This window comes from Heterodontus francisci, chromosome 49 (genome assembly GCF_036365525.1).
Source record: "Heterodontus francisci isolate sHetFra1 chromosome 49, sHetFra1.hap1, whole genome shotgun sequence".
In the NCBI taxonomy this organism is placed as follows: Eukaryota; Metazoa; Chordata; class Chondrichthyes; order Heterodontiformes; family Heterodontidae; genus Heterodontus; species Heterodontus francisci.
The window spans coordinates 8,752,295-8,774,691 of record NC_090419.1 but is presented as its reverse complement, the minus strand read 5'-3'; the positions used below and the strand labels follow the sequence as shown (position 1 = coordinate 8,774,691).

The 22,397-nt window shown below is 54.3% G+C and overlaps 2 protein-coding genes across 3 annotated transcripts in view; one reads left to right on the top strand and one right to left on the bottom strand.

The window, feature by feature from the left end:
- idh3g (isocitrate dehydrogenase (NAD(+)) 3 non-catalytic subunit gamma) overlaps positions 1-17,034 on the bottom strand; it is a 31,388-nt gene extending 14,354 nt beyond the window's left edge. The window contains exons 1-8 of one of the 2 annotated variants that reach the window (XM_068024246.1): positions 16,738-17,034; positions 13,570-13,617; positions 9,196-9,210; positions 5,751-5,848; positions 4,052-4,167; positions 3,154-3,214; positions 1,309-1,441; positions 663-796 (exon numbers count right to left, since the gene is read on the bottom strand). In XM_068024246.1, the coding sequence (XP_067880347.1) occupies positions 663-796; positions 1,309-1,441; positions 3,154-3,214; positions 4,052-4,167; positions 5,751-5,848; positions 9,196-9,210; positions 13,570-13,617; positions 16,738-17,019 (887 nt within the window). In that variant the 5' untranslated portion in view covers positions 17,020-17,034. The remainder of the gene's footprint in view (positions 1-662; positions 797-1,308; positions 1,442-3,153; positions 3,215-4,051; positions 4,168-5,750; positions 5,849-9,195; positions 9,211-13,569; positions 13,618-16,737) is intronic. The other variant, XM_068024247.1, reaches the window with a different exon arrangement.
- Positions 17,035-17,095: 61 nt separating this feature from the next.
- ssr4 (signal sequence receptor, delta) overlaps positions 17,096-22,397 on the top strand; it is a 16,278-nt gene continuing 10,976 nt past the window's right edge. The window contains exons 1-5 of the mRNA XM_068024300.1: positions 17,096-17,459; positions 18,862-18,980; positions 20,037-20,111; positions 20,602-20,691; positions 22,336-22,397. Coding sequence (XP_067880401.1) covers positions 17,366-17,459; positions 18,862-18,980; positions 20,037-20,111; positions 20,602-20,691; positions 22,336-22,397 — 440 coding nt within the window. The 5' untranslated portion in view covers positions 17,096-17,365. The remainder of the gene's footprint in view (positions 17,460-18,861; positions 18,981-20,036; positions 20,112-20,601; positions 20,692-22,335) is intronic.

Genomic DNA, 22,397 nt, shown 5'->3' with positions numbered 1-22,397 from the left:
CGGACAGTCCCATCACCCAAATAGCACCCCCCTCCACCTCTGCACCATATTCCTCACTGCCTCCACCCCACACACACATATTACTAACCCCCTCCCCTCAATTGCATTCCTGCCCCATTGCGGTTCATAAGCTCTTGCTGGACTCCCCCCTTGACGCCCTCCCCCCACTCCAGCATGCATAATACAGGGGCTGCCTTGCTCCCAGTCACCTGACACCTCCAGTTGCTGAGTTGCAAAGCCGACTGAATGGCAGAACAAAACTGCCACAGTCAACGTGGTAGACCAATGACCCCCACCTCCCCCCCGCGCCCCCCACCCCCGCTCCAAACCCTCCGAGCAGCCCATTCCCTCATCTCCCTCGGCTCCACTATCGACCCAAGACAACAAGGCAGAACTAAGACGAACGACCGTCATCTCTCCTGCGCCTCTCACCACCTCAGGGTCCTCCCAAAGCGCCCCTCAGCCAACGGAGGACATTTCGAGGCGCGGTCGCTGTCGCAACGGAGGCAAGGGGAGCGTGGTGCCTGGATTACGGGGGTTTGACCCTCAGGAACGGGGGCTCGAGCCCGCAGCCCTCTGACGGAGGTGCGGGCGAGACGGAGCCGGGTCAGCGGGGAACAGGCGCGCGTGCGTCGGGGGGGGGGGGACCCCGTTCTACTTACATGATGTTGGCCTTGTGCACGGCCGTGACCTTCCTCCTCCCCTTGGCCCGCGCCAGCTCGAAGGCGTACTCCGCAATGCGCATCGAACTCCGCTTGGTGATGATCTTCAGGCTCTCCACCACCCCGGTCACGCTCTGAAGACAACACGAGAGGTCACCGCTGGAACATTGGCCAGCTAAGCCGATGCACGGTAGGATCCCACGGACAGCAACGGGGTCCAAAACGACCGGATCCATCCACTTGTTTCCAAGCAAACACTGGGTCGATTGCAGGGTAGAAGCCGGGCGCCCGGGCAGGAACAGGGGGCGGCCATTCAGCCCCTTGGCCTGTTCTATCGGAACGCATCGGATCGGCCGCCGAACTCCACGTATCTGTTTTTGCTCCGGGACCCCTCGATACCTTTACCACAACAAAAATCTATTCCCTCCCCGTCGCTGGGTCAACCCCTGAATAGCCTCGAGTTTTTAAGGTTCTGCCCCCTTGTTCTGGACTCTTCCACCACCCACCGTACATCACAGACACAATTAAATCTTGGAGAACAGTGTAGGAGAGACAGAGGTACATGTGCGCCCCCCTCTCTCTCACACAGACACAGACTGACACAGACTCCGCGGATCTCAAGAAGCTATCCCGCTGCTGTTCCCACCTCGTGCTCCAGGTTACTGTACTCGCCCTCCGTGTTCTCTCGGATGATGAGGATGTCGATGCCCTCGTGCCTGGTCTGAACGCCCGTGAGGCTCTGGCAGTGTATCACGTTGGCATATAGGTCCAGGCTTGTCCTACAAATGAGGGGGGGGGGGGGGGGGGGCGGTGGGAGGGAACGGAGGAAAGTTAGACGGCGGTTACAGGGGGCAGAAATTTATCCAAATCCCCTTTACAAAGTTACTATTGAATCTGCTTCCACCGCCCTTTCAGGCAGCGCGTTCCAGATCACAACAACTCACTGCGTCAAAAAACAAATTCTCCTCCTCGCCCCCCTCTGGTTCTTTTCCCCCGATTATCTTAAATCTGTGTCCCTCCGGTTACCGACCCTCCCGCCACTGGGAACAGTTTCTCCTGATTCGCTCCGACAAAAATTGAAGAAGTCTGAATTGAGAGCGAGAAGTGCGGGTTTCAAATATGCCCCTTCGCTCCGCTCCGCGGGTGGATGCCCACAGCTGCCACCAAGGGCCTCGGCTGTCTGTTCCTGCAGACCGACTAGCCAAGGGGGGAGAAAAGATCGGGGCTCCGACACTCATAATCGCAGGGAGTCTCGTGGCCTTCGCGCCATGCGGCCTCCACTCGGTCCGGTCGGGTGCCCATTCCGACTGTGGGTGGCCACGCCCAGCGGCTGAGGTTGCGACATTTTCCCTCTGGATCCTACTGGACTTGGCAGCGCCCCTGGCAACGGGGGAATACCCAAGCCCAACGAGCTGACTGGCTGCGGAAGGCAGGTGGGCGGGGAACCAATAGCCGGGCTGTCTGCTTCTGAAACCCCCGTCTAAACACCGGTCGGGTGTGGGGGGCGCTGCGGCGATGCACCATGTGGTTGAATAGCCAACCCCCGTTTCACTGCTCGACAAAGCAAAATGAAGAATCGCTGCTCGGGGGCGACGGGGGAAAGAGGGGCAGAAGTGAGGAAAGTTGGTTAGGTGCGTGGGGGAGGGCGAGGATGGAGAGATTGCTGGCTGACGCAGAGACCAGGATCAGGATGGCTGGGAGAGCCCTGACACAGGCGCATCGAATGCACGTTATCTCGCACCCCGCCCTCCGAAATGACCCAACAGAGGCCCGATCCCCTCCCGACAGTGAGGGACCCGGTCACCGTGGTGATGGCGGGCGGAAACAATGACCTCAGGGTTTCCAGCGTCCACTCTAGCACGACAGGACGTGGGTGTAACACTGGCAGGAGCTCTTATACCCAGCTTCGAGGCATAGCAACAACCACCAAAACCCCTCGATTAGATTCCAGTCTGTAACTCACTCCCGGGTATCTGTTATTCTATATATAAACCCCCCCCGAACCCCTCGATTAGATTCCAGTCTGTAACTCACTCCCGGGTATCTGTTATTCTATATATAAATCCCCGAACCCCTCGATTAGATTCCAGTCTGTAACTCACTCCCGGGTATCTGTTATTCTATATATAAACCCCCCCCGAACCCCTCGATTAGATTCCAGTCTGTAACTCACTCCCGGGTATCTGTTATTCTATATATAAACCCCCCCCGAACCCCTCGATTAGATTCCAGTCTGTAACTCACTCCCGGGTATCTGTTATTCTATATATAAACCCCCCGAACCCCTCGATTAGATTCCAGTCTGTAACTCACTCCCGGGTATCTGTTATTCTATATATAAACCACCCCGAACCGCTCGATTAGATTCCAGTCTGTAACTCACTCCCGGGTATCTGTTATTCTATATATAAACACCCCGAACCCCTCGATTAGATTCCAGTCTGTAACTCACTCCCGGGTATCTGTTATTCTATATATAAACCAGACTTACCGCAGTAGGTTGTTACTGGACTTGTGGGATGGGGGCATGTTGTGGTTGGTTTCAATGTTACCTGCAAAAGACACGAGGTACAGTTGGCAAAAGCACGAGGGCGAGGAAAACCACAGGCGAATAGCTATGACACGAAAGGTAGGTCTCTCACACGCCGCAACGTCACAGTCAGTGCCGGGGCCTGAATGTCTGTCTGTATCCGATAAACATGGGCCAGGAGTGCTGGATCCCAGCTTCGAAGATCGACAAGATAGACACCTGACAGGGTCACCTCTCTGCCAGTGACGACGAGATTCATCCACCACATGAAAGCATTCACTCGCTCCGCCATCAGTCCTCTGCGGCCGCACCACGTACCATTTACAAGATGCCCCGTGGGAGCTGGTGGCCCGTCCGAGGCTGGAGGCCAGGACAGCGGTGTGACGACGCACCAGGTGGCGGAGAAGTCGAGAGGGGTGACCGACCATCTCCAGGATGCACTGCAGGCATATCGCCAAGGCATCTCCGACAGCTCCTCCTGGGTCCCCGGCCTCCGCCGTTTACAGGGACGCAAGCAGCAGGGTCAAGGGAGCGTGCCACATTCCCCTCCAGGTCACTCACCATCTTGACTTGGAATGACATCGCCCGTTCCTTCACTGCCGCTGGGTCAAAATACTGGAACTCCCTCCCTAACAGCACTGTGGGTGTACCTACCCCACACGGACTGCAGCGGTTCAAGAAGGAAGCTCACCACCACCGTCTCAAGGGGCAATTAGGGATGGGCAATAAATGCCGGCCTGGCCAGCGACGCCCACATCCCATGAATGAATAATGACTGGCGGCACTGTATTGAGATTGGCACTTGAAGCCGCTACCTGCTGACTCTCACGTGGGCCCCTCCCCCACGACCCCCACTCACCCTTCAGCGCGACGCGGTTCCTCCGGATGGCGGTCAGCGCGCCCTCGATGCCGGCCTTGTTGTCGAGGGAAGGATGGACGTCAACCACCTCAAAGTCAATGGGCACACAGGCACACCTGTGGCGGGGTAGGAGATGGGCATCAGACAAAGTAGCAGCCCTGCCCAGCTCCGCTGTTGAAACCCTCGCCCGCGCCTCTGACCCCACTCCGACCCCCCGCACCAACCCCACCAACCCCCCAGACTCAATTTTTCCCAACGCTCTCCAGCCCAGCCTCGTACCTTCCCCATTCTGTAAATGTCAGCTCATCCTAAACTCTGCTGCCCCTCCAACCCAGGGTCCTAACTCGCACTGAGACCCGTTCATCCATCAGCCCCCACTGCGCTCGCTGACCTACACTGGCGCCCCGTCCGGTAACAGCTCCATTTTAAAATTCCCATCCTCCTGTTCATGTCGCTCCATGGCCCTCATTGCCTCCCCATCTCTGTAACCTCCTCCAGCCCCGACAACCCTCCGAGATCTCTTCGCTCCTCCAATTCCGGCCTCTTGACCATCCCCCGATTCCCATCGCTCCACCATTGGCGGCCGTGCCTTCAGCTGCCTGGGGCCCTAAGCTCTGGAATTCCCTCCCTAAACCTCTTCGCCTCTCTCTCTCTCCTCCTTTAAGACGCTGCTTAAAACCGACCTCTTTGACCGAGCTTGTGGTCGCCCGTCCCCGATATCTGCAGACAAGCCAGTCTTCTCAGTCCCTCTTTCTCAGGGTGATATCTGTACAGTGACTGGTGTCTCTCAGTCCCTCTCTCTCAGGGTGATATCTGAACCCTGACTGGTTTCTCTCAGTCCCCTCTCTCTCAGGGTGATATCTGTACACTGACTGGTGTCTCTCAGTCCCCTCTCTCTCAGGGTGATATCTGTACACCGACTGGTGTCTCTCAGTCCCCTCTCTCTCAGGGTGATATCTGTACACTGACTGGTGTCTCTCAGTCCCCTCTCTCTCAGGGTGATATCTGTACACTGGTGTCTCTCAGTCCCTCTCTCTCAGGGTGATATCTGTACACTGACTGGTGTCTCTCCATCCCCTCTCTCTCAGGGTGATATCTGTACACTGACTGGTGTCTCTCAGTCCCTCTTTCTCAGGGTGATATCTGTACACTGACTGGTGTCTCTCTGTCCCCTCTCTCTCAGGGTGATATCTGTACACTGACTGGTGTCTCTCAGTCCCCTCTTTCTCAGGGTGATATCTGTGCACTGACTGGTGTCTCTCAGTCCCCTCTTTCTCAGGGTGATATCTGTACAGTGACTGGTGTCTCTCAGTCCCTCTCTCTCTGGGTGATATCTGTACACTGACTGGTGTCTCTCAGTCCCTCTCTCTCAGGGTGATATCTGTACACTGACTGGTGTCTCTCAGTCCCTCTCTCTCAGGGTGATATCTGTACACTGGTGTCTCTCACTTCTTGAAGTGAAACACTGGCTCAGAGTCACATATGACAATGTCTCCATAATAGGAGTGAATGGGAAGGGGTTTGTGTCCATTGCGAGTGTGTAAAGGGGGAGTCAACGGGAGGGGGTTTAGGTCATTGGAATTGTGTACAGTGGGAGCAAATGGGAAGGGGTTTTGAGTCCATTGGGATTGTGCACTGGGTTCCCCACTCTACACTGCTTTTTCCCTAAGTTCCATTCAGTAATAACAAGGGCGCTCACCTGAAAACATCTCTGACGTGCAGCATCAGCTCGGGTCCAATTCCATCTCCCGGGATCATTGCGACTGTGTGCCGGCCTCCATACATGGCTGGAGGAGGCTGCAAGGTAAATAGACTGCCGGTCAATGGGGAGAAACCTCAGAAAGAGGCTGCATGCATGGTGCTGGTGTGGTGAACATGAGACATCTGTGACCAGCAATCAGGTTTCAATGTTTTATTATCCACCCACACTTTTCTGCTCTTTGTTTACTGTTTCCGACACCTCCCAGATTGACGTTGCAGCCTCCCATCGCCACCCTCCCGGAGATGTAGGAAGCGACGGATGTGACCCCCTCCCCGATCCTCCTCCTCACCATTGACATCTACCCTGGGTGTTGCGAGCCTTCCTTTCTCGACATCCCAGAAACCTCTGGTCACGGCCCTATTCACACCCTTTGTTATTGTGTATCCAGAAAAACGGGGTGGCGGGGGGGGGGGCTCAGTCCCCTCTCTCTCAGGGTGTTATCTGTACACTGACTGGTGTCTCTCAGTCCCCTCTCTCTCAGGGTGTTATCTGTACACTGACTGGTGTCTCTCAGTCCCCTCTCTCTCTGGGTGTTATCTGTACACTGACTGGTGTCTCTCAGTCCCCTCTCTCTCAGGGTGATATCTGTACACTGACTGGTGTCTCTCAGTCCCCTCTCTCTCAGGGTGTTATCTGTACACTGACTGGTGTCTCTCAGTCCCCTCTCTCTCAGGGTGTTATCTGTACACTGACTGGTGTCTCTCAGTCCCCTCTCTCTCTGGGTGTTATCTGTACACTGACTGGTGTCTCTCAGTCCCCTCTCTCTCAGGGTGATATCTGTACACTGACTGGTGTCTCTCAGTCCCCTCTCTCTCAGGGTGTTATCTGTACACTGACTGGTGTCTCTCAGTCCCCTCTCTCTCAGGGTGATATCTGTACACTGACTGGTGTCTCTCAGTCCCCTCTCTCTCAGGGTGTTATCTGTACACTGACTGGTGTCTCTCAGTCCCCTCTCTCTCTGGGTGTTATCTGTACACTGACTGGTGTCTCTCAGTCCCCTCTCTCTCAGGGTGATATCTGTACACTGACTGGTGTCTCTCAGTCCCCTCTCTCTCAGGGTGTTATCTGTACACTGACTGGTGTCTCTCAGTCCCCTCTCTCTCAGGGTGTTATCTGTACACTGACTGGTGTCTCTCAGTCCCCTCTCTCTCTGGGTGTTATCTGTACACTGACTGGTGTCTCTCAGTCCCCTCTCTCTCTGGCTGTTATCTGTACACTGACTGGTGTCTCTCAGTCCCCTCTCTCTCAGGGTGATATCTGTACACTGACTGGTGTCTCTCAGTCCCCTCTCTCTCAGGGTGTTATCTGTACACTGACTGGTGTCTCTCAGTCCCCTCTCTCTCAGGGTGTTATCTGTACACTGACTGGTGTCTCTCAGTCCCCTCTCTCTCAGGGTGATATCTGTACACTGACTGGTGTATCTCAGTCCCCTCTCTCTCAGGGTGATATCTGTACACTGACTGGTGTCTCTCAGTCCCTCTCTCTCAGGGTGATATCTGTACACTGACTGGTGTCTCTCGGTCCCCTCTCTCTCAGGGTGATATCTGTACACTGACTGGTGTCTCTCATTCCCCTCTCTCTCAAGGTGATATCTGTACACTGACTGGTGTCTCTCAGTCCGATCTCTCTCAGGGTGATATTTGTACACTGACTGGTGTCTCTCCGTCCCCTCTCTCTCAGGGTGATATCTGTACACTGACTGGTGTCTCTCAGTACCCTCCCTCTCAGGGTGATATCTGTACACTGGTGTCTCTCAGTCCCCTCTCTCTCAAGGTGATATCTGTACACTGACTGGTGTCTCTCAGTCCCCTCTCTCTCAGGGAGATATCTGTACACTGACTGGTGTCTCTCAGCCCCCTCTCTCTCAGGGTGATAACTGTAAACTGACTGGTGTCTCTCCGACCCCTCTCTCTCAGGGTGATATCTGTACACTGACTGGTGTCTCTCAGTCCCCTCTCTGGGTGATATCTGTACACTGACTGGTGTCTCTCAGTCCCCTCTCTCTCAGGGTGATATCTGTACACTGACTGGTGTCTCTCAGTTCCATCTCTCTCTGGGTGATATCTGTACACTGACTGGTGTCTCTCAGTCCCTCTCTCTCAGGGTGATATCTGTACACTGACTGGTGTCTCTCAGACCCTCTCCCTCAGGGAGATATCTGTACACTGACTGGTGTCTCTCAGACCCTCTCCCTCAGGGAGATATCTGTTCACTGACTGGTGTCTCTCAGCCTGATCTCTCTCAGGGTGATATTTGTACACTGACTGGTGTCTCCCAGTCCCTCTCTCTCTCTCTCTCAGGGAGATATCTGTACACTGACTGGTGTCTCAGTCCCCTCTTCACCTTCCCAATGGTAGCCGTTCCCAGCCAATACAAAATGACGCCTTACTTGGGCAACTGCTTTGAGCAACTGTACCTCAGGCAGTGAGGCTCAGTTGGGAGCACTCTCAAGTCTGGAGTGGAGCATGTCAGTTCACAACCTGTGCCACAGCAGAGCATTATCGAGGGAGGGCTACATTTACTGTGTTGGAAGCACTCTGTAGTGACATTAATTGGAAGCATCTCTGTAACCTCCTGCAACCCTCCCTCAGTACTGACCCTCCGACAGTGCAGCACTCCCTCAGTACTGACCCTCCGACAGTGCGGCGCTCCCTCGGTACTGACCCTCCGACAGTGCGGCGCTCCCTCGGTACTGACCCTCCGACAGTGCGCCGCTCCCTCAGTACTGACCCTCCGACAGTGCGGCGCTCCCTCGGTACTGACCCTCCGACAGTGCGGCGCTCCCTCGGTACTGACCCTCCGACAGTGCGGCGCTCCCTCAGTACTGGCACCAGGGGAGTATCAAGCCTGGATTACGGGACTCAAATTTCTAGAGTGCGCCTTGAACCCTTGACTTTCTGACTCAGAGGGTAGTGTGCTACCAGTTGAGATTTTCACAGATATTTCATCAAGCTCACTAACCCACAGATTCCCAAGTTTGTTGAGTTTAGTTTTACAATCGGGTGTTAGGGATTTGAACCTGGAATCTCTAGGCAGGGGAGGTTGCTCAGCCAGCACCAGATCCATGGCAATGCTCTTGATCACCATCCGGTGGGCTCTGCAGGGGGGCTCCATTTTCATGTCCAGGCAGGACGGAGTTTGTCTGCGATGCCTCCCTGAGTCGAACAACTTTTCATCCCACGACATCCAACTGCTCACGTGGGGCTAACTACTGGAGCAATGCCAGCCCTGAGCAGATGAAGGGTGAAACGCAGGCGGGAGGAGAGGTATTTAAAGACACAGGGGTTTCCACACAACTCACTCACCAACCATGTACTGCGCAAGACGTTACTCCCAAGGCCAACTTGTTAGTATCAATGTAGGTGCACAGAAAAATACTTACAATTGATTGATCAGTCTGAGTGAGAGGGAGGAGAAAGGAAAAGATTAGTTCAACACATACCAAGCAGCCAGTGATGCTTCATGAAGGTACAATCACATTCCCGTCGGCGTGGGCCAGTGCCTCTGTCCTGGGGTAAGCTGCACCTCAGCGAGGAGGGGTTTAAGCAAAGGTCGAGCCCAGACAGGGCGTCCTATAGACAGGTTTCAGAGTCACAGCTTCCAATTGGGCAAAGCTTGTATCACAGCTCATCCCAGTGTCTGTACTTCCATCTGTACAGTTGTCACGAGGTATTGAGTGCCACTATTGCTACTGGGTGTGAACGGGAAGGGGTTTGGGTCCATTTAGATTGTGTACAGTGGGAGTGACTGCGAAGGGGTTGAGTCTGTTGGGATTGTGTACAATGGGAGTGAATGGAAAGGGGTTTGGGTTCATTGGGATTGTGTACAGTGGGAGTGAATGGAAAGGGGTTTGGGTTCATTGGGATTGTGTACAATGGGAGTGAATGGAAAGGGGTTTGGGTTCATTGGGATTGTGTACAGTGGGAGTGAATGGGAAGGGCTTTGGGTCCATTGGGATTGTTTACAGTGGCAGTGAACGGGAAGGGGTTTGGGTCCATTGGGATTGTGTACAGTGGGAGTGAATGGGAAGAGGTTTGCGTCCATTGGGATTGTGTACAGTGGGAGTGAATGGAAAGGGGTTTGGGTCCATTGGGATTGTGTACAATGGGAGTGAATGGAAAGGGGTTTGGGTTCATTGGGATTGTGTACAGCGGGAGTGAATGGAAAGGGGTTTGGGTCCATTGGGATTGTGTACAGTGGGAATGAATGGGAAGGGCTTTGGGTCCATTGGGATTGTTTACAGTGGCAGTGAACGGGAAGGGGTTTGGGTCCATTGGGATTGTGTACAGTGGGAGTGAATGGGAAGGGGTTTGGGTCCATTGGGATTGTGTACAGTGGGAGTGAATGGGAAGGGGTTTGGGTCCATTGTGATTGTGTACAGTGGGAGTGAATGGGAAGGGGTTTGGGTCTATTGGGATTGTGTACAGTGGGAGTGAATGGGAAGGGGTTTGGGTCCATTGTGATTGTGTACAGTGGGAGTGAATGGGAAGGGGTTTGGGTCCATTGGGATTGTGTACAGTGGGAGTGAATGGGAAGAGGTTTGGGTCCATTGGGATTGTGTACAGTGGGAGTGAATGGGAAGGGGTTTGGGTCCATTGTGATTGTGTACAGTGGGAGTGAATGGGAAGGGGTTTGGGTCCATTGGGATTGTGTACAGTGGGAGTGAATGGGAAGGGGTTTGGGTCCATTGGGATTGTGGACAGTGGAGTGAATGGGAAGAGGTTTGGGTCCATTGTGATTGTGTACAGTGGGAGTGAATGGGAAGGGGTTTGGGTCCATTGGGATCGTGTACAGTGGGAGTGAATGGGAAGGGGTTTGGGTCCATTGGGATTGTGTACAGTGGGAGTGAACGGGAAGGGGTTTGGGTCCATTGGGACCGTGTACAGTGGGAGTGAATGGGAAGGGGTTTGGGTCCATTGGGATTGTGTACAGTGGGAGTGAATGGGAAGAGGTTTGGGTCCATTGTGATTGTGTACAGTGGGAGTGAATGGGAAGGGGTTTGGGTCCATTGGGATCGTGTACAGTGGGAGTGAATGGGAAGGGGTTTGGGTCCATTGGGATTGTGTACAGTGGGAGTGAACGGGAAGGGGTTTGGGTCCATTGGGATTGTGTACAGTGGTACGGGTTGCTGAAAGTCTTGACTGCGACCCTATTTGTACCTGTCACAGGAAGGAATCAGATATCACAGACACTGGGTGATGTAAATATCTGCATGGTTGATGGGAGCTTAAAGGGGTTTCTTCCCCCTCTCCCCTGAAGAGCAGCTTATGGAAGTGTCAGCCCAGGACTCACCCAATGATTCATCTGAGCTCTCGGGGTGGGGGCGGGGTGAGGAGGAAATAGAGTCAGTCATCTGGAACCAAATGGTTTGAGCACGGTGGTGGCAGGGGGGGGGGGGGAGAAACAGACACCGACCGTGAGGACAGAAGGGACAAATGGTGTGGGGTGGGGAGGGGAATGAGAGCATAATTGAAGGGATGGGCTTCTGCGAGCGTAAGAGTTGGAGATGTCAAAGCCGAAAGTGTAGAACGAGGCAGCTGTAGAGGGGGCAAACGCCCCGAGGTAAGGAATAAGCATGGCTTTGTCAGAGATGCAGGGGCACTGGGTGGAGGGGAAAAACATCTCACTGGGACATGGAGCATGCTGCGGCATTCAGGTTAGGGGAAAAAACAAGAACTTGCAGTTATATAGCGCCTTTAATGTAGCGCAACACATCCCAAGGTGCTTCACAGGAGCGTAAATCAGAGAGCATTCGAACCCGAGCCACATCAGGCGATATTAGGGACGGGCGACCAAAAGCTCGGTCAAAGAGGTTGTTTTTAAGCAGCGTCTTAAAGGAGGAGAGAGAGGCGGAGAGGTTTAGGGAGGGAATTCCAGAGCTTAGGGCCCCAGGCAGCTGAAGGCACGGACGTCAATGGTGGAGCGATGGGAATCGGGGGATGGTCAAGAGGCCGGAATTGGAGGAGGGCAGAGATCTCGGAGGGTTGTAGGGGCTGGAGGAGGTTACATAGATAGGGACGGTTGTAGGAGCTGGAGGATGTGACAGAGATAGGGAGGGTTGTAGGTGCTGGAGGAGGTGACAGAGATAGTGAGGGTTGTAGGGGCTGGAGGAGGTTACATAGATAGGGAGGGTTGTAGGAGCTGGAGGATGTGACAGAGATAGGGAGGGTTGTAGGGTCTGGAGGAGGTGACAGAGATAGGGAGGGTTGTAGGTGCTGGAGGAGGTTACAGAGATAGGGAAGGTTGTACGGGCTGGAGGAGGTTACAGAGATAGGGAGGGTTGTAGGGGCTGGAGAAGGTTACAGATAGGGAGGATTGCAGGGGCTGGAGACGGTTACAGAGATAGGGAGGGTTGTAGGGGCTGGAGAAGGTTACAGATAGGGAGGATTGCAGGGGCTGGAGACAGTTACAGAGATAGGGAGGGTTGCAGGGGCTGGAGGAGGTTACAGAGATAGGGAGGGTTGTAGGGGCTGGAGGAGGTTACAGAGATAGGGAGGGTTGTAGGGACTGGAGGAGGTTACAGAGATAGGGAGGGTTGTAGGGACTGGAGGAGGTTACAGAGATAGGGAGGGTTGTAGAGGCTGGAGGAGGTCACAGAGATAGGGAGGGTTGTAGAGGCTGGAGGAGGTCACAGAGATCGGGAGGGTTGTAGAGGCTGGAGGAGGTTACAGAGATAGGTAAGGTAGTAGGGGCTGGAGGAGAGTTTTGGATGTGATGTTTACAGAGGGCGGAAGATTGGAGGCGGCAGGGGGAGCCTCGGGACAGTTGAGTCTGGAGGGGACAAAGGCAGGGAGGAGTGTCGGAGAAGCAGCTGGGCTGAGGCAGGAGGGGGAAACGAGGGAGAAGACCCCGGTGAGCTCAGACAAACCCCACCCCAACCTTTCAAATTCAAGCATGCCTTTTTGCCAGAAAGTGCAAACGCTGGAAGGAACACGGCAAGCAGGGAGCTTGCTATGGCCTTGCAGCGTCTCCAGACGCCCGCTCTCCCGCTCCCGAACACCTCCCACCCCCTGCTCACCACCCTGAAACAAAAGCCAGACATATACAGGCAAGTCAGTTAAAGCCCGCAGATCACCAGCCGTTCCAACGTGAAGACGTTGACCCTCAAAGACTGGCATGGTAGATGGTTGACAAGGAGAGCCAATAGCGAGCCTGCACTTGCTCTGGGGGGGTTTAAATTGCAGACTCTCGCTCTCTGGCGTCTCTGTGTGAATGGGGGCGGGGAGGGGGGGGGTGGTGGTGGGGGAAGGGTAGACAATCGAGACTATTCACAGCAGAAGCGACTGATCGAGAGCGTGAGGACACTGTCAGCTGATTCACAGAGTCGGGGCTTGGGGACGGGCGATGGAGGAGTCTATTGAAGCAAACCCGCAGGGGGTAGTCGTGCCTCGCGGTGGCGGGGGTCAAGGTTTGAGGAGGTGACAGTGAGGGCATGGAGGACCGTCGGGCGGTCTTGGACTCAGGTCCACCGCCACGTGTCGATGGACAGCGGTAGGGAGGACCCTGCTGCTGTCTTAAAGGGACAGCGCCCGTGCTTCCATGTGATCCAAACGGGTTCCCCGCTCTGGAGACGCTTAAATCGCAGAACAGCTGCTTCCCTTACTGAAAGCCTCTTAAAAAGAGGCTTTCAGTAAGGGAACGCAGTTGTTAACGGCATTAAGCGTTAGAGCGGGAACCCGTTGGATCACATGGAAAGCACGCCGTCCTATTGGCCGATGGCCTGAAAGAGTTTGGATGCAGTGGCACGCAGACTTACAACGAAGGCCGAGAAGTCTCGGTGACTGGATGCTGCCGCACCTAAAACCTGCAGGGCATACAAAGAGAAAGGGTTAGTGCGAGAGAACACGCCGCAACGGCTGGTCCCACAAAACTCGCCGGTGCAGCAAAACCAGAACACCTGCGCGCACTTCCTGCCCACGACACGTCTCCGTCACACTTTGGTGTCAACGTCTCCCGCGGGTGCAGACTCCAGTTATTGGGAAAACTGCTATGTAAACATGTCACGGTGTAATGGCAGCCTCCCACCAGAGGGTGGCACTGCGGGCCGTTATTTTATTTTTCAAGCACCACTAAATCCTTCAGCCTGTTCTGTTCCTCCAAGTGACTCTCAAACCAGAGAATGATGCAGGGCAGATAGAGGCCCATCGTGTCTGTGCCGGCCATACAGCACCCAACTATTCTAATCCCATATTCCAGCACTTGGCCCGTAGCCTTGTATGCTATGGTGTTTCAAGTGCTCATCTAAATACTTCTTAAATGTTGTGAGGGTTCCTGCCTCTACCACCCCCTTCAGGCAGTGTGTTCCAGATTCCAACCACCCTCTGGGTGAAAAAATGTTTCCTCAAATCTCCCCTAAACCTCCAGCCCCTTACCCTAAATCTATGCCCCCTGGTTCTTGACCCCTCCGCCAAGGGAAAAAGTTTCTTCCTATTCTAACCTATCAATGCCCCTCATAATCTTGTACACCTCAATCATGTCCCCCCTCAGCCTTCTCCTGTCAAAGGAAAACAACCCTAGCCTATCCAGTCTTCATAGCCGAAATGCTCCAGCCCAGGCAACATCCTGGTGAATCTCCTCTGCACCCTCTCCAGTGCAATCACATCCTTCCTATAGTGTGGTGACCGGAACTGTACACAGTACTCCAGCTGTGGTCTAACTAGCGTTTTATACAGCTCCATCATAACCTCCCTGCTCTTACATTCTATGCCTTGGCTAATAAAGGCAAGTATCCCATATGCCTTCCTAACCACCTTATCTACCTGTGCTGCTGCCTTCAGTGATCTATGGACAAGTACACCAAGGTCCCTCTGAGCCTCTGTACTTCCTAGGGTCCTACCATCCATTGTATATTCCCTTGCCTTGTTAGTCCTCCCAAAATGCATAACCTCACACTACTCAGGATTAAATTCCATTTGCCACTGCTCTGCCCATCTTCATCTCCCTGTAATCTAAGGCTTTCCTCCTCACTATTTACGACACCACCAATTTTCGTGTCATTTGCGAACTTACTGATCATACCTCCTATATTCCCGTCTAAATCATTAATGTACACTATAAACAGCAAGGGTCCCAGCACCGATCCCTGCGGTACCCCACTGGTCACAGGCCTCCAATCGCAAAAACAACCCTCGATCATCACCCTCTGCCTCCTTCCACTAAGCCAATTTTGGATCCAATTTGCCAAATTGTCCTGAATCCCATGGGCTCTTACCTTCTTCACCGATCTCCCATCAGGACCTTATCGAAAGCCTTACTGAAGTCCATGTTGACTACATCAACTGCTTTACCCTCATCTACACATTTTGTCACCTCCTCGAAAAATTCAATCAAGTTAGTTAGACACGATCTCCCCTGGCAAAGCCATGCTGACCATCCCTGATTAATCCCTGCCTCTCCAAGTGGAGATTAATCCTGTCCCTCAGAATTTTTTCCAATAGTTTCCCAACCACTGATGTTAGACTCACCAGTCTGTAATTACCTGGTTTATCCCTGCTACCCTTCTTGAATACTGGTACCACATTCGCTGTCCTCCAGTCCTCTGGTACCTCTCCTGTGGCCAGAGAGGATTTGAAAATTTGTGTCAGAGCCCCTGCTATCTCCTCCCTTGCCTCACATAACAGCCTGGGATACATCTCATCTGGGCCTGGGGATTTATCCACTTTTAAGCCCGCTAAAACAGCTAATACTTCCTCCCTTTCAATGCAATTTGTTCAAGTATATCACAATCCCCCTCCCTGATCTCCACACCTACATAGAATTACACAGAATTTTCAACCGGGAAACAGGCCATTCGGCCCATCTGCCCCGTGCTGGTGTTTCTGCTCCACACGAGCCTCCTCCCCACCCCCTTACCTCATCTCCCCCTATCACCATATCCTTCTATTCCTCTCTCCCTCGTGTGTTTATCCAGCTTAAATACATCGATACTATTCACCTCAACCACTCCCTGTGGGAGCGAGTTCCACATTCTCACCACTCTCTGGGGAAAGGAGTTTCTCCTGAATTCCCCATTGGATTTATTACAGACTGTCTTATATTGATGGCCCCCTAGTTCTGGTCTCCCCCCACAAGTGGAAACATCTTCTCTACGTCTACCCGATCGAAACCCCTTCGTCATTTTAAAGACCTCTATCAGCCTTCTCTTTCCTGGAGAGACAAGCCCCAACCTGTTCAATCTTTCCTGAGTGTTATAACCTCTCAGGGTTTAATACAAACTCAGGACAGTCGAAAGCCAAACAGAATACAAAAATAAGCTTTATACAACCTTCTCTCTCCATCATTGCCTTTTAAAAAATTCTAACTCTATTCTATCATCGCCCTTCTGGTTAACTGTCACATCTCGTTTTCTCCTAATCTCCAAATCCTCCCAACCCCCACCCCGCCCGTCCGTCTCTTCTCCGCATGGTGGCTGTGGGATCATTTACATCCCTCCGAGAGGGCAGACGGGGGAATGCCTCGCTGCCTTCTGTTCGCTGTACTCCCTCCAGCCCTCAGGAGATCTCTGCTCTCATCCACGCTCCTCGATAGGGGTTGAATGGCCTCCTCCTGTTCCTGTGTAACAGACTCGAGAGGGTCTGAATGGCCTGTTCCTGTGTAACAGACTCGAGGGGCTGAATGGCCTGTTCCTGTGTAACAGACTCGAGGGGCTGAATGGCCTCCTCCTGTTCCTGTGTAACAGACTCGAAGGGCTGAATGGCCTGTTCCTGTGTAACAGACTCGAGGGGCTGAATGGCCTCCTGTTACTGGTTAACCAGCTGCACAGCAGACCTTTGATGATGACAAGCCTGAAATGACCAAGAGCGCTGTCCCTTTAAGAGAGGAGCCTGGGCACACTGTCCCTTTAAGAGGGGCGCCTCCAATGCAAAGTGACCTTATAGACTCCATTCTAATGGGTTTTGACGGTGCCTGGAACCGCTCCCGTTACCTGAGCCGGGCTGTTGAACGGCACCCTGGCCGCCCCGGTCACCCACCGAATGAGCTGCCGCGCCGCCATCATCCCTGACCTACCGGCCGCCGACTGCGCATGCCCCAGGCGCAGTGCCCCATGGGAGTTGTAGTCTCCGCTGCCTGCGCTGAGCCACCGTTGTATCACGTGTCGTGAAAGCCCGCCCACTGCGCATGCCCCCGGCGCAATGCACCATGGGGGTTGTAGTCTCCGCTGCGAGCGCCGCGCATCCAATGTGTCACGTGGGGTGAAGCCGCTCATTCCACTCCCCCTCACACAGACTTAAAACCCATTTTTCTCTCCCGCGACAGACACTGCCGAGCATTGGTAGCATTCTTCCGGTTTTGTGTCAGACTTGCAGCGCCCGCAGTATTTTTGCCTTTGCCCGCTGCGCTTACGCCTCGTGTGGTCCTCCCAAAGCGTTGTTGTTGTCGGGAGGACCGACGCTCAGTGCGCGTGCGTGTCGGGGCAGTCCTCCCAGTTTGTTGTTGTTGTCGGGAGGACTGGCGTGGCCCGACGCCGAGTGCGCGTGCGCTGCAGCCTGAGGTCCTCCCAGGTGCATTTGGGAGGACCTTCACTTCCATCCCGTCGTGCTTTTCGCGGAGAAATGATGGCGGTGGCGGAATGGCGGCGGTGCCGGCAGCGAGCGGCGTCGGCGGTGTGGATCTTCCTGGCGGCGGCGGTGGTGTGTCTGTGCGCCGGTGAGTGGTGGCTCCTCTCCGACGAACCCTCCGAGGGTCGGGGGTGGCGGGTAGGAGGCTGGGCCGCCTGGTGTAGGCCAAGGACTGACGTGGACTTAAAGGGCCAGTCCCTAAATGGCCAACCCACTCATCCCGAGTCTGGGATCATCCCCCACCCTCCCCCATCCCCACTCCACCATCATCTCCACCCCCTCCCCCCATCTCCACCCCCTCCCCCACCCCCATCTCCACCCCCTCCCCCACCCCCATCCCCATCTCCACCCCCTCCCCCACCCCCATCTCCACCCCTCCCCCACCCCTCCCCCACCCCCACCCCCATCTCCACCCCCTCCCCCACCCCCATCTCCACCCCCTCCCCCACCCCCATCTCCACCCCCTCCCCCACCCCCATCTCCACCCCCTCCCCCACCCCCTCCCCCACCCCCATCTCCACCCCCTCCCCCACCCCCATCTCCACCCCCTCCCCCACCCCCATCTCCACCCCCATCTCCACCCCCTCCCCCACCCCCATCTCCACCCCCTCCCCCACCCCCATCTCCACCCCCATCTCCACCCCCATCTCCACCCCCTCCCCCACCCCCATCTCCACCCCCTCCCCCACCCCCATCTCCACCCCCTCCCCCACCCCCATCTCCACCCCCTCCCCCACCCCCATCTCCACCCCCATCTCCACCCCCTCCCCCACCCCCATCTCCACCCCCTCCCCCACCCCCATCTCCACCCCCTCCCCCACCCCCATCTCCACCCCCATCTCCACCCCCATCTCCACCCCCATCTCCACCCCCATCTCCACCCCCTCCTCCACCCCCATCTCCACCCCCATCTCCATCCCCATCCCCACCCCCATCCCCATCCCCATCCCCATCCCCACCCCCATCCCCACCCCCATCCCCACCCCCATCCCCACCCCCATCTCCACCCCCTCCCCCACCCCCTCTGGTGTTCCTGCTCCACACGAGCCTCCTCCCACCCCCTACTTCATCTCCCGCCCCCCAATCACCATCTCCGCCCCCCCCCCCCCCCCCAATCACCATATCCTTCTATTCCTTTCTCCCTCGTGTGTTTATCCAGCTTCCCCCTTAAATGCATCGATACTATTCACCTCAAACACTCCTTTAATCATCAGAAATGACTCTGTGTGATCCCTAACGTTTATCTCTCCAACCCCGCATACATAACGAGGCTGAGGGGGCTAAAGTACTCTCTGGCCCATGAGGTAAAAGGTCAGCGATGTGTTAAACCACTGCCTTCCCCACCAGCGTCAGTGGTTAAACCTGGGACGGATTCAGCGGTTGCTTCCTCATGTACTTCACCCAGGGCGATGCGCCTGGTGATCAATTTATGTTTTGTTCTCGGGGGATTCCAGTTCTTGGTATCTAATCCTCTCCCTCTTCCTTTACAGCGGACACGTGCACAGAGCCAGCCATCGTGCCCTCGTATTACACAACCTCGGACGCTGTCATCTCCTCGGAGACTGTTTTCATCGTAGAAATCTCCCTGACTTGTAAAAATGGTGCTCAGGTCCGCATCAAATAGTAACCGATGCGCGAGTCTCTCTAAATCCCCAAACTAATCCCACTGCCCCGCTCTCTCCCCATAGCCCTGTATCAATCCCAAACTAATCCCACTGCCCCGCTCTCTCCCCATAACCCTGTATCAATCTCAAACTAATCCCACTGCCCCACTCTCTCCCCATAGCCCTGTATCAATCTCAAACTAATCCCACTGCCCCGCTCTCTCCCCATAACCCTGTATCAATCTCAAACTAATCCCACTGCCCCACTCTCTCCCCATAGCCCTGTATCAATCTCAAACTAATCCCACTGCCCCACTCCCTCCCCATAGCCCTGTATCAATCTCAAACTAATCCCACTGCCCCACTCCCTCCCCATAGCCCTGTATCAATCTCAAACTAATCCCACTGCCCCGCTCTCTCCCCATAGCCCTGTATCAATCTCAAACTAATCCCACTGCCCCGCTCTCTCCCCATAGCCCTGTATCAATCTCAAACTAATCCCACTGCCCCGCTCTCTCCCCATAGCCCTGTATCAATCTCAAACTAATCCCACTGCCCCGCTCTCTCCCCATAGCCCTGTATCAATCCCCAAACTAATCCCATTGCCCCATTCTCTGGCACTTTGTGACGAGCTCCCCAAGCCCATGAATTAAACAAAAGCAAGGGGGAACAATAGTTCCCTGGTGCCTTCTCCATGACAACGCCTCGACCAATCAGAGTCGACTTGCCAACCAATCAGCACCCTTTTCTTGCGCAGTGCACCATAAATTGTTGTTCCCTTTTGAAATTTGGCATTCTTGTGTCTGTCCTGATGAGTGCAAGACAGAAAGCTTCGACAGTATGTCTCTTTTTTTTTTCCCAGCAATACTTGTGTTCTGATACTAGCTTGTTACCCAGGATTTATTAATCAGCTGAATTTAATTTCCCCCAGCCGCAGTGGTGGGATTTGAATTAGTGTTGCTGGATCGTCAGTCCAAGCCTCTGTATTAGTCATCCAGTGACATAACCGCTATGCTGCTGTGCCTCTCGTGCAATTAACCCGCTCTCTCCTCTCCCGACAGAATGTGGCCCTGTACGCAGACGTCAACGGCAGGCAGTTCCCCGTCACCCGAGGTCAGGACATTGGCCGCTACCAGGTAGGGTGAGCTCGTGGCGTTGGCTTGGGAGGGGGGTGTGCTCGAGCTGGCGGGCGGTGTTGGGTTGATGCTGCTCCCAGTTGAGTAGCTCTGCCCCTCCTGGCGGAGTGGGGGTCGTCCATGAATCCCATCCCGTTGCTGGATGCGAGGGGAGAGACCGTAGCTCGTGGGTTACTCCGCCCCCTGGGCACGAGGCTCTGTTCCTCCTTGTCTCTTCCCTCCGTGACCCCCCCGCCCCCCCAATGCTATTCCCCTCTCGTAGACGTGTTTCCGGGTTCACCTACGACAATTGACACAGTCCGTACGCTTCCGCTGTCACCTTGGGATACCTGGCCCTGGTTTGACCTCTCGCCCGACCCGCGACCGTGTGCTGGGGAGGGTCACCCTCGGTCAAATCACCAGTTGCCAGCTCTGAGAGAGCTCACGCCACCGCTGCCCGCCCTCGTGTTGCCGCTACCCCGCTAACCGCTCCTGCCCTCGCTCGCCGCAGGTTTCCTGGAGCGCCGAGCACAAGATCGCCAAGTCGGGGACGTACGAGGTGAAGTTTTTCGACGAGGAGTCCTACAGCGCCTTGAGAAAAGTGAGTCTCGAGTACGAAACCCGGGGCTGGGGGGTGGGGGTGCGTGGCTGGGGAAGCTGGGATTGTTCTCCTTAGAGCACAGAAGGTTAAGGGGAGATTTAATCGGGGCGTTCAAAATCATGAGGGTTTCGATGGAGTGAATAAGGAGAAACTGTACCCAGTGGCGGGAGGGTCAGTAACCAGAGGGATACAGATTGAAGATAATCAGGAAAAGAACCAGAGGAGGAGAATGTTTTTGACGCAGTGAGTTGCTGTGATCTGGAACCCGTTGCCTGAAAGGGTGGTGGAAGCAGATTCAATAGTAACTTTCAAAAGGAGAAATACTTGAAGGGGAAAAATTTGCAGGATATGGGGGGTGGGGAGTAAGAGCAGTGGATAGGGTAGATAGAAACTATCAGCTCCTTGGCTCATCTTAACCAGCTCGATTAGATCACTGCTTAATCTTCTACACTCCACACAGTATAAGCCGAGTCTGTGCAACCTACCCTCCTAATTTAACAATTTTAGCCCTGATATCATCGGCTCAGAGGCAGGAAGCAAAGGGGATTGGTCGATGGGTGTTTTTTGTGACTGGGAGGCTGTTTCCAGTGGGGTTCCACAGGGCTCAGTACTGGGTGCCTCGCTTTTCATGGTATATATCAATGATTTGGACTTGAACGTAGGGGGTCTGATTAAGAAGTTTGCGGATGATACAAAAATCGGCCGTGTGGTTGATGGTGAGGAAGATGTAGACTGCAGGAAGATACCGATGAACTGGTCAGCTGGGCAGAACAGTGGCAAATGCAGTTTAATACAGAGAAATGTGAGGTTATGCATTTGGGGAAGGCTAACAAGGCAAGGGGAACACACAATAAATGGGAGGATACTGAGAAGTGTGGAGGAACAGAGGGGCCTTAGAGAGCATGTCCACAGATCCCTGAAGGTGGCTGGACAAGTAGGTAAGGTGGTCAAGAGGGCAGAGGGGATATTTGCCTTTATTGGACAAGGCAGAGAATAGAAGAGCTGGGAGGTTATGCTGGAACTGTATAAAACATTAGTTAGGCCACAGCCGGAGTACTGCGTGCAGTTCTGGTCAGTTCGGAAAGATGTGATGACACTAAAGAGGGTACAGAGGAGATTTACAAGGATGTTGCCAGGACTGGAGAATTTTAGCTGTGAGGAAAGATTGGATGGGCTGGGGTTGTTTTCTTTGGAACAGGGGAGACTGAGGGGAGATTTAATTGAAGTGTATAAAATTATGAGTGGATAGAAAGGAGAACGATCCTTACCAGAGACTTAAATAGCCAGGAGTCAGAGATTCAAAGGATTGGAGTGGAGTTGAGGAGGTGGTGGGGGTCTGGAATTCACTGCCTGAAAGGGTGGTAGAGGCAGAAACCCTCATCACATAACAGAACCCTCTTCGCCCAGAGCATCTTCAACTCTCCAGAAATATTGTACATTAATTGATGAGGTTCTGGTTTGGTTGCTTATTTTGAGCATCGTGGTTGAATCAGACCAGATAAGGAGGGCACATTCCCTTCCCGAAAGGATATGACCGAACCAGATGGGGTTTTTCTGACAGTCGATGATAGTTTCATGGCACCATTACTGCTGTCGGCCCAGCTTCTGTCTCAGTCTCATTCTCGCGTTCTCGTTCACTTGAAGGCCCAAAGGAGCAATGAGAATCTTTCTGCCATCAAGCCTCTCTTCACTGTCAGTGTCGATCA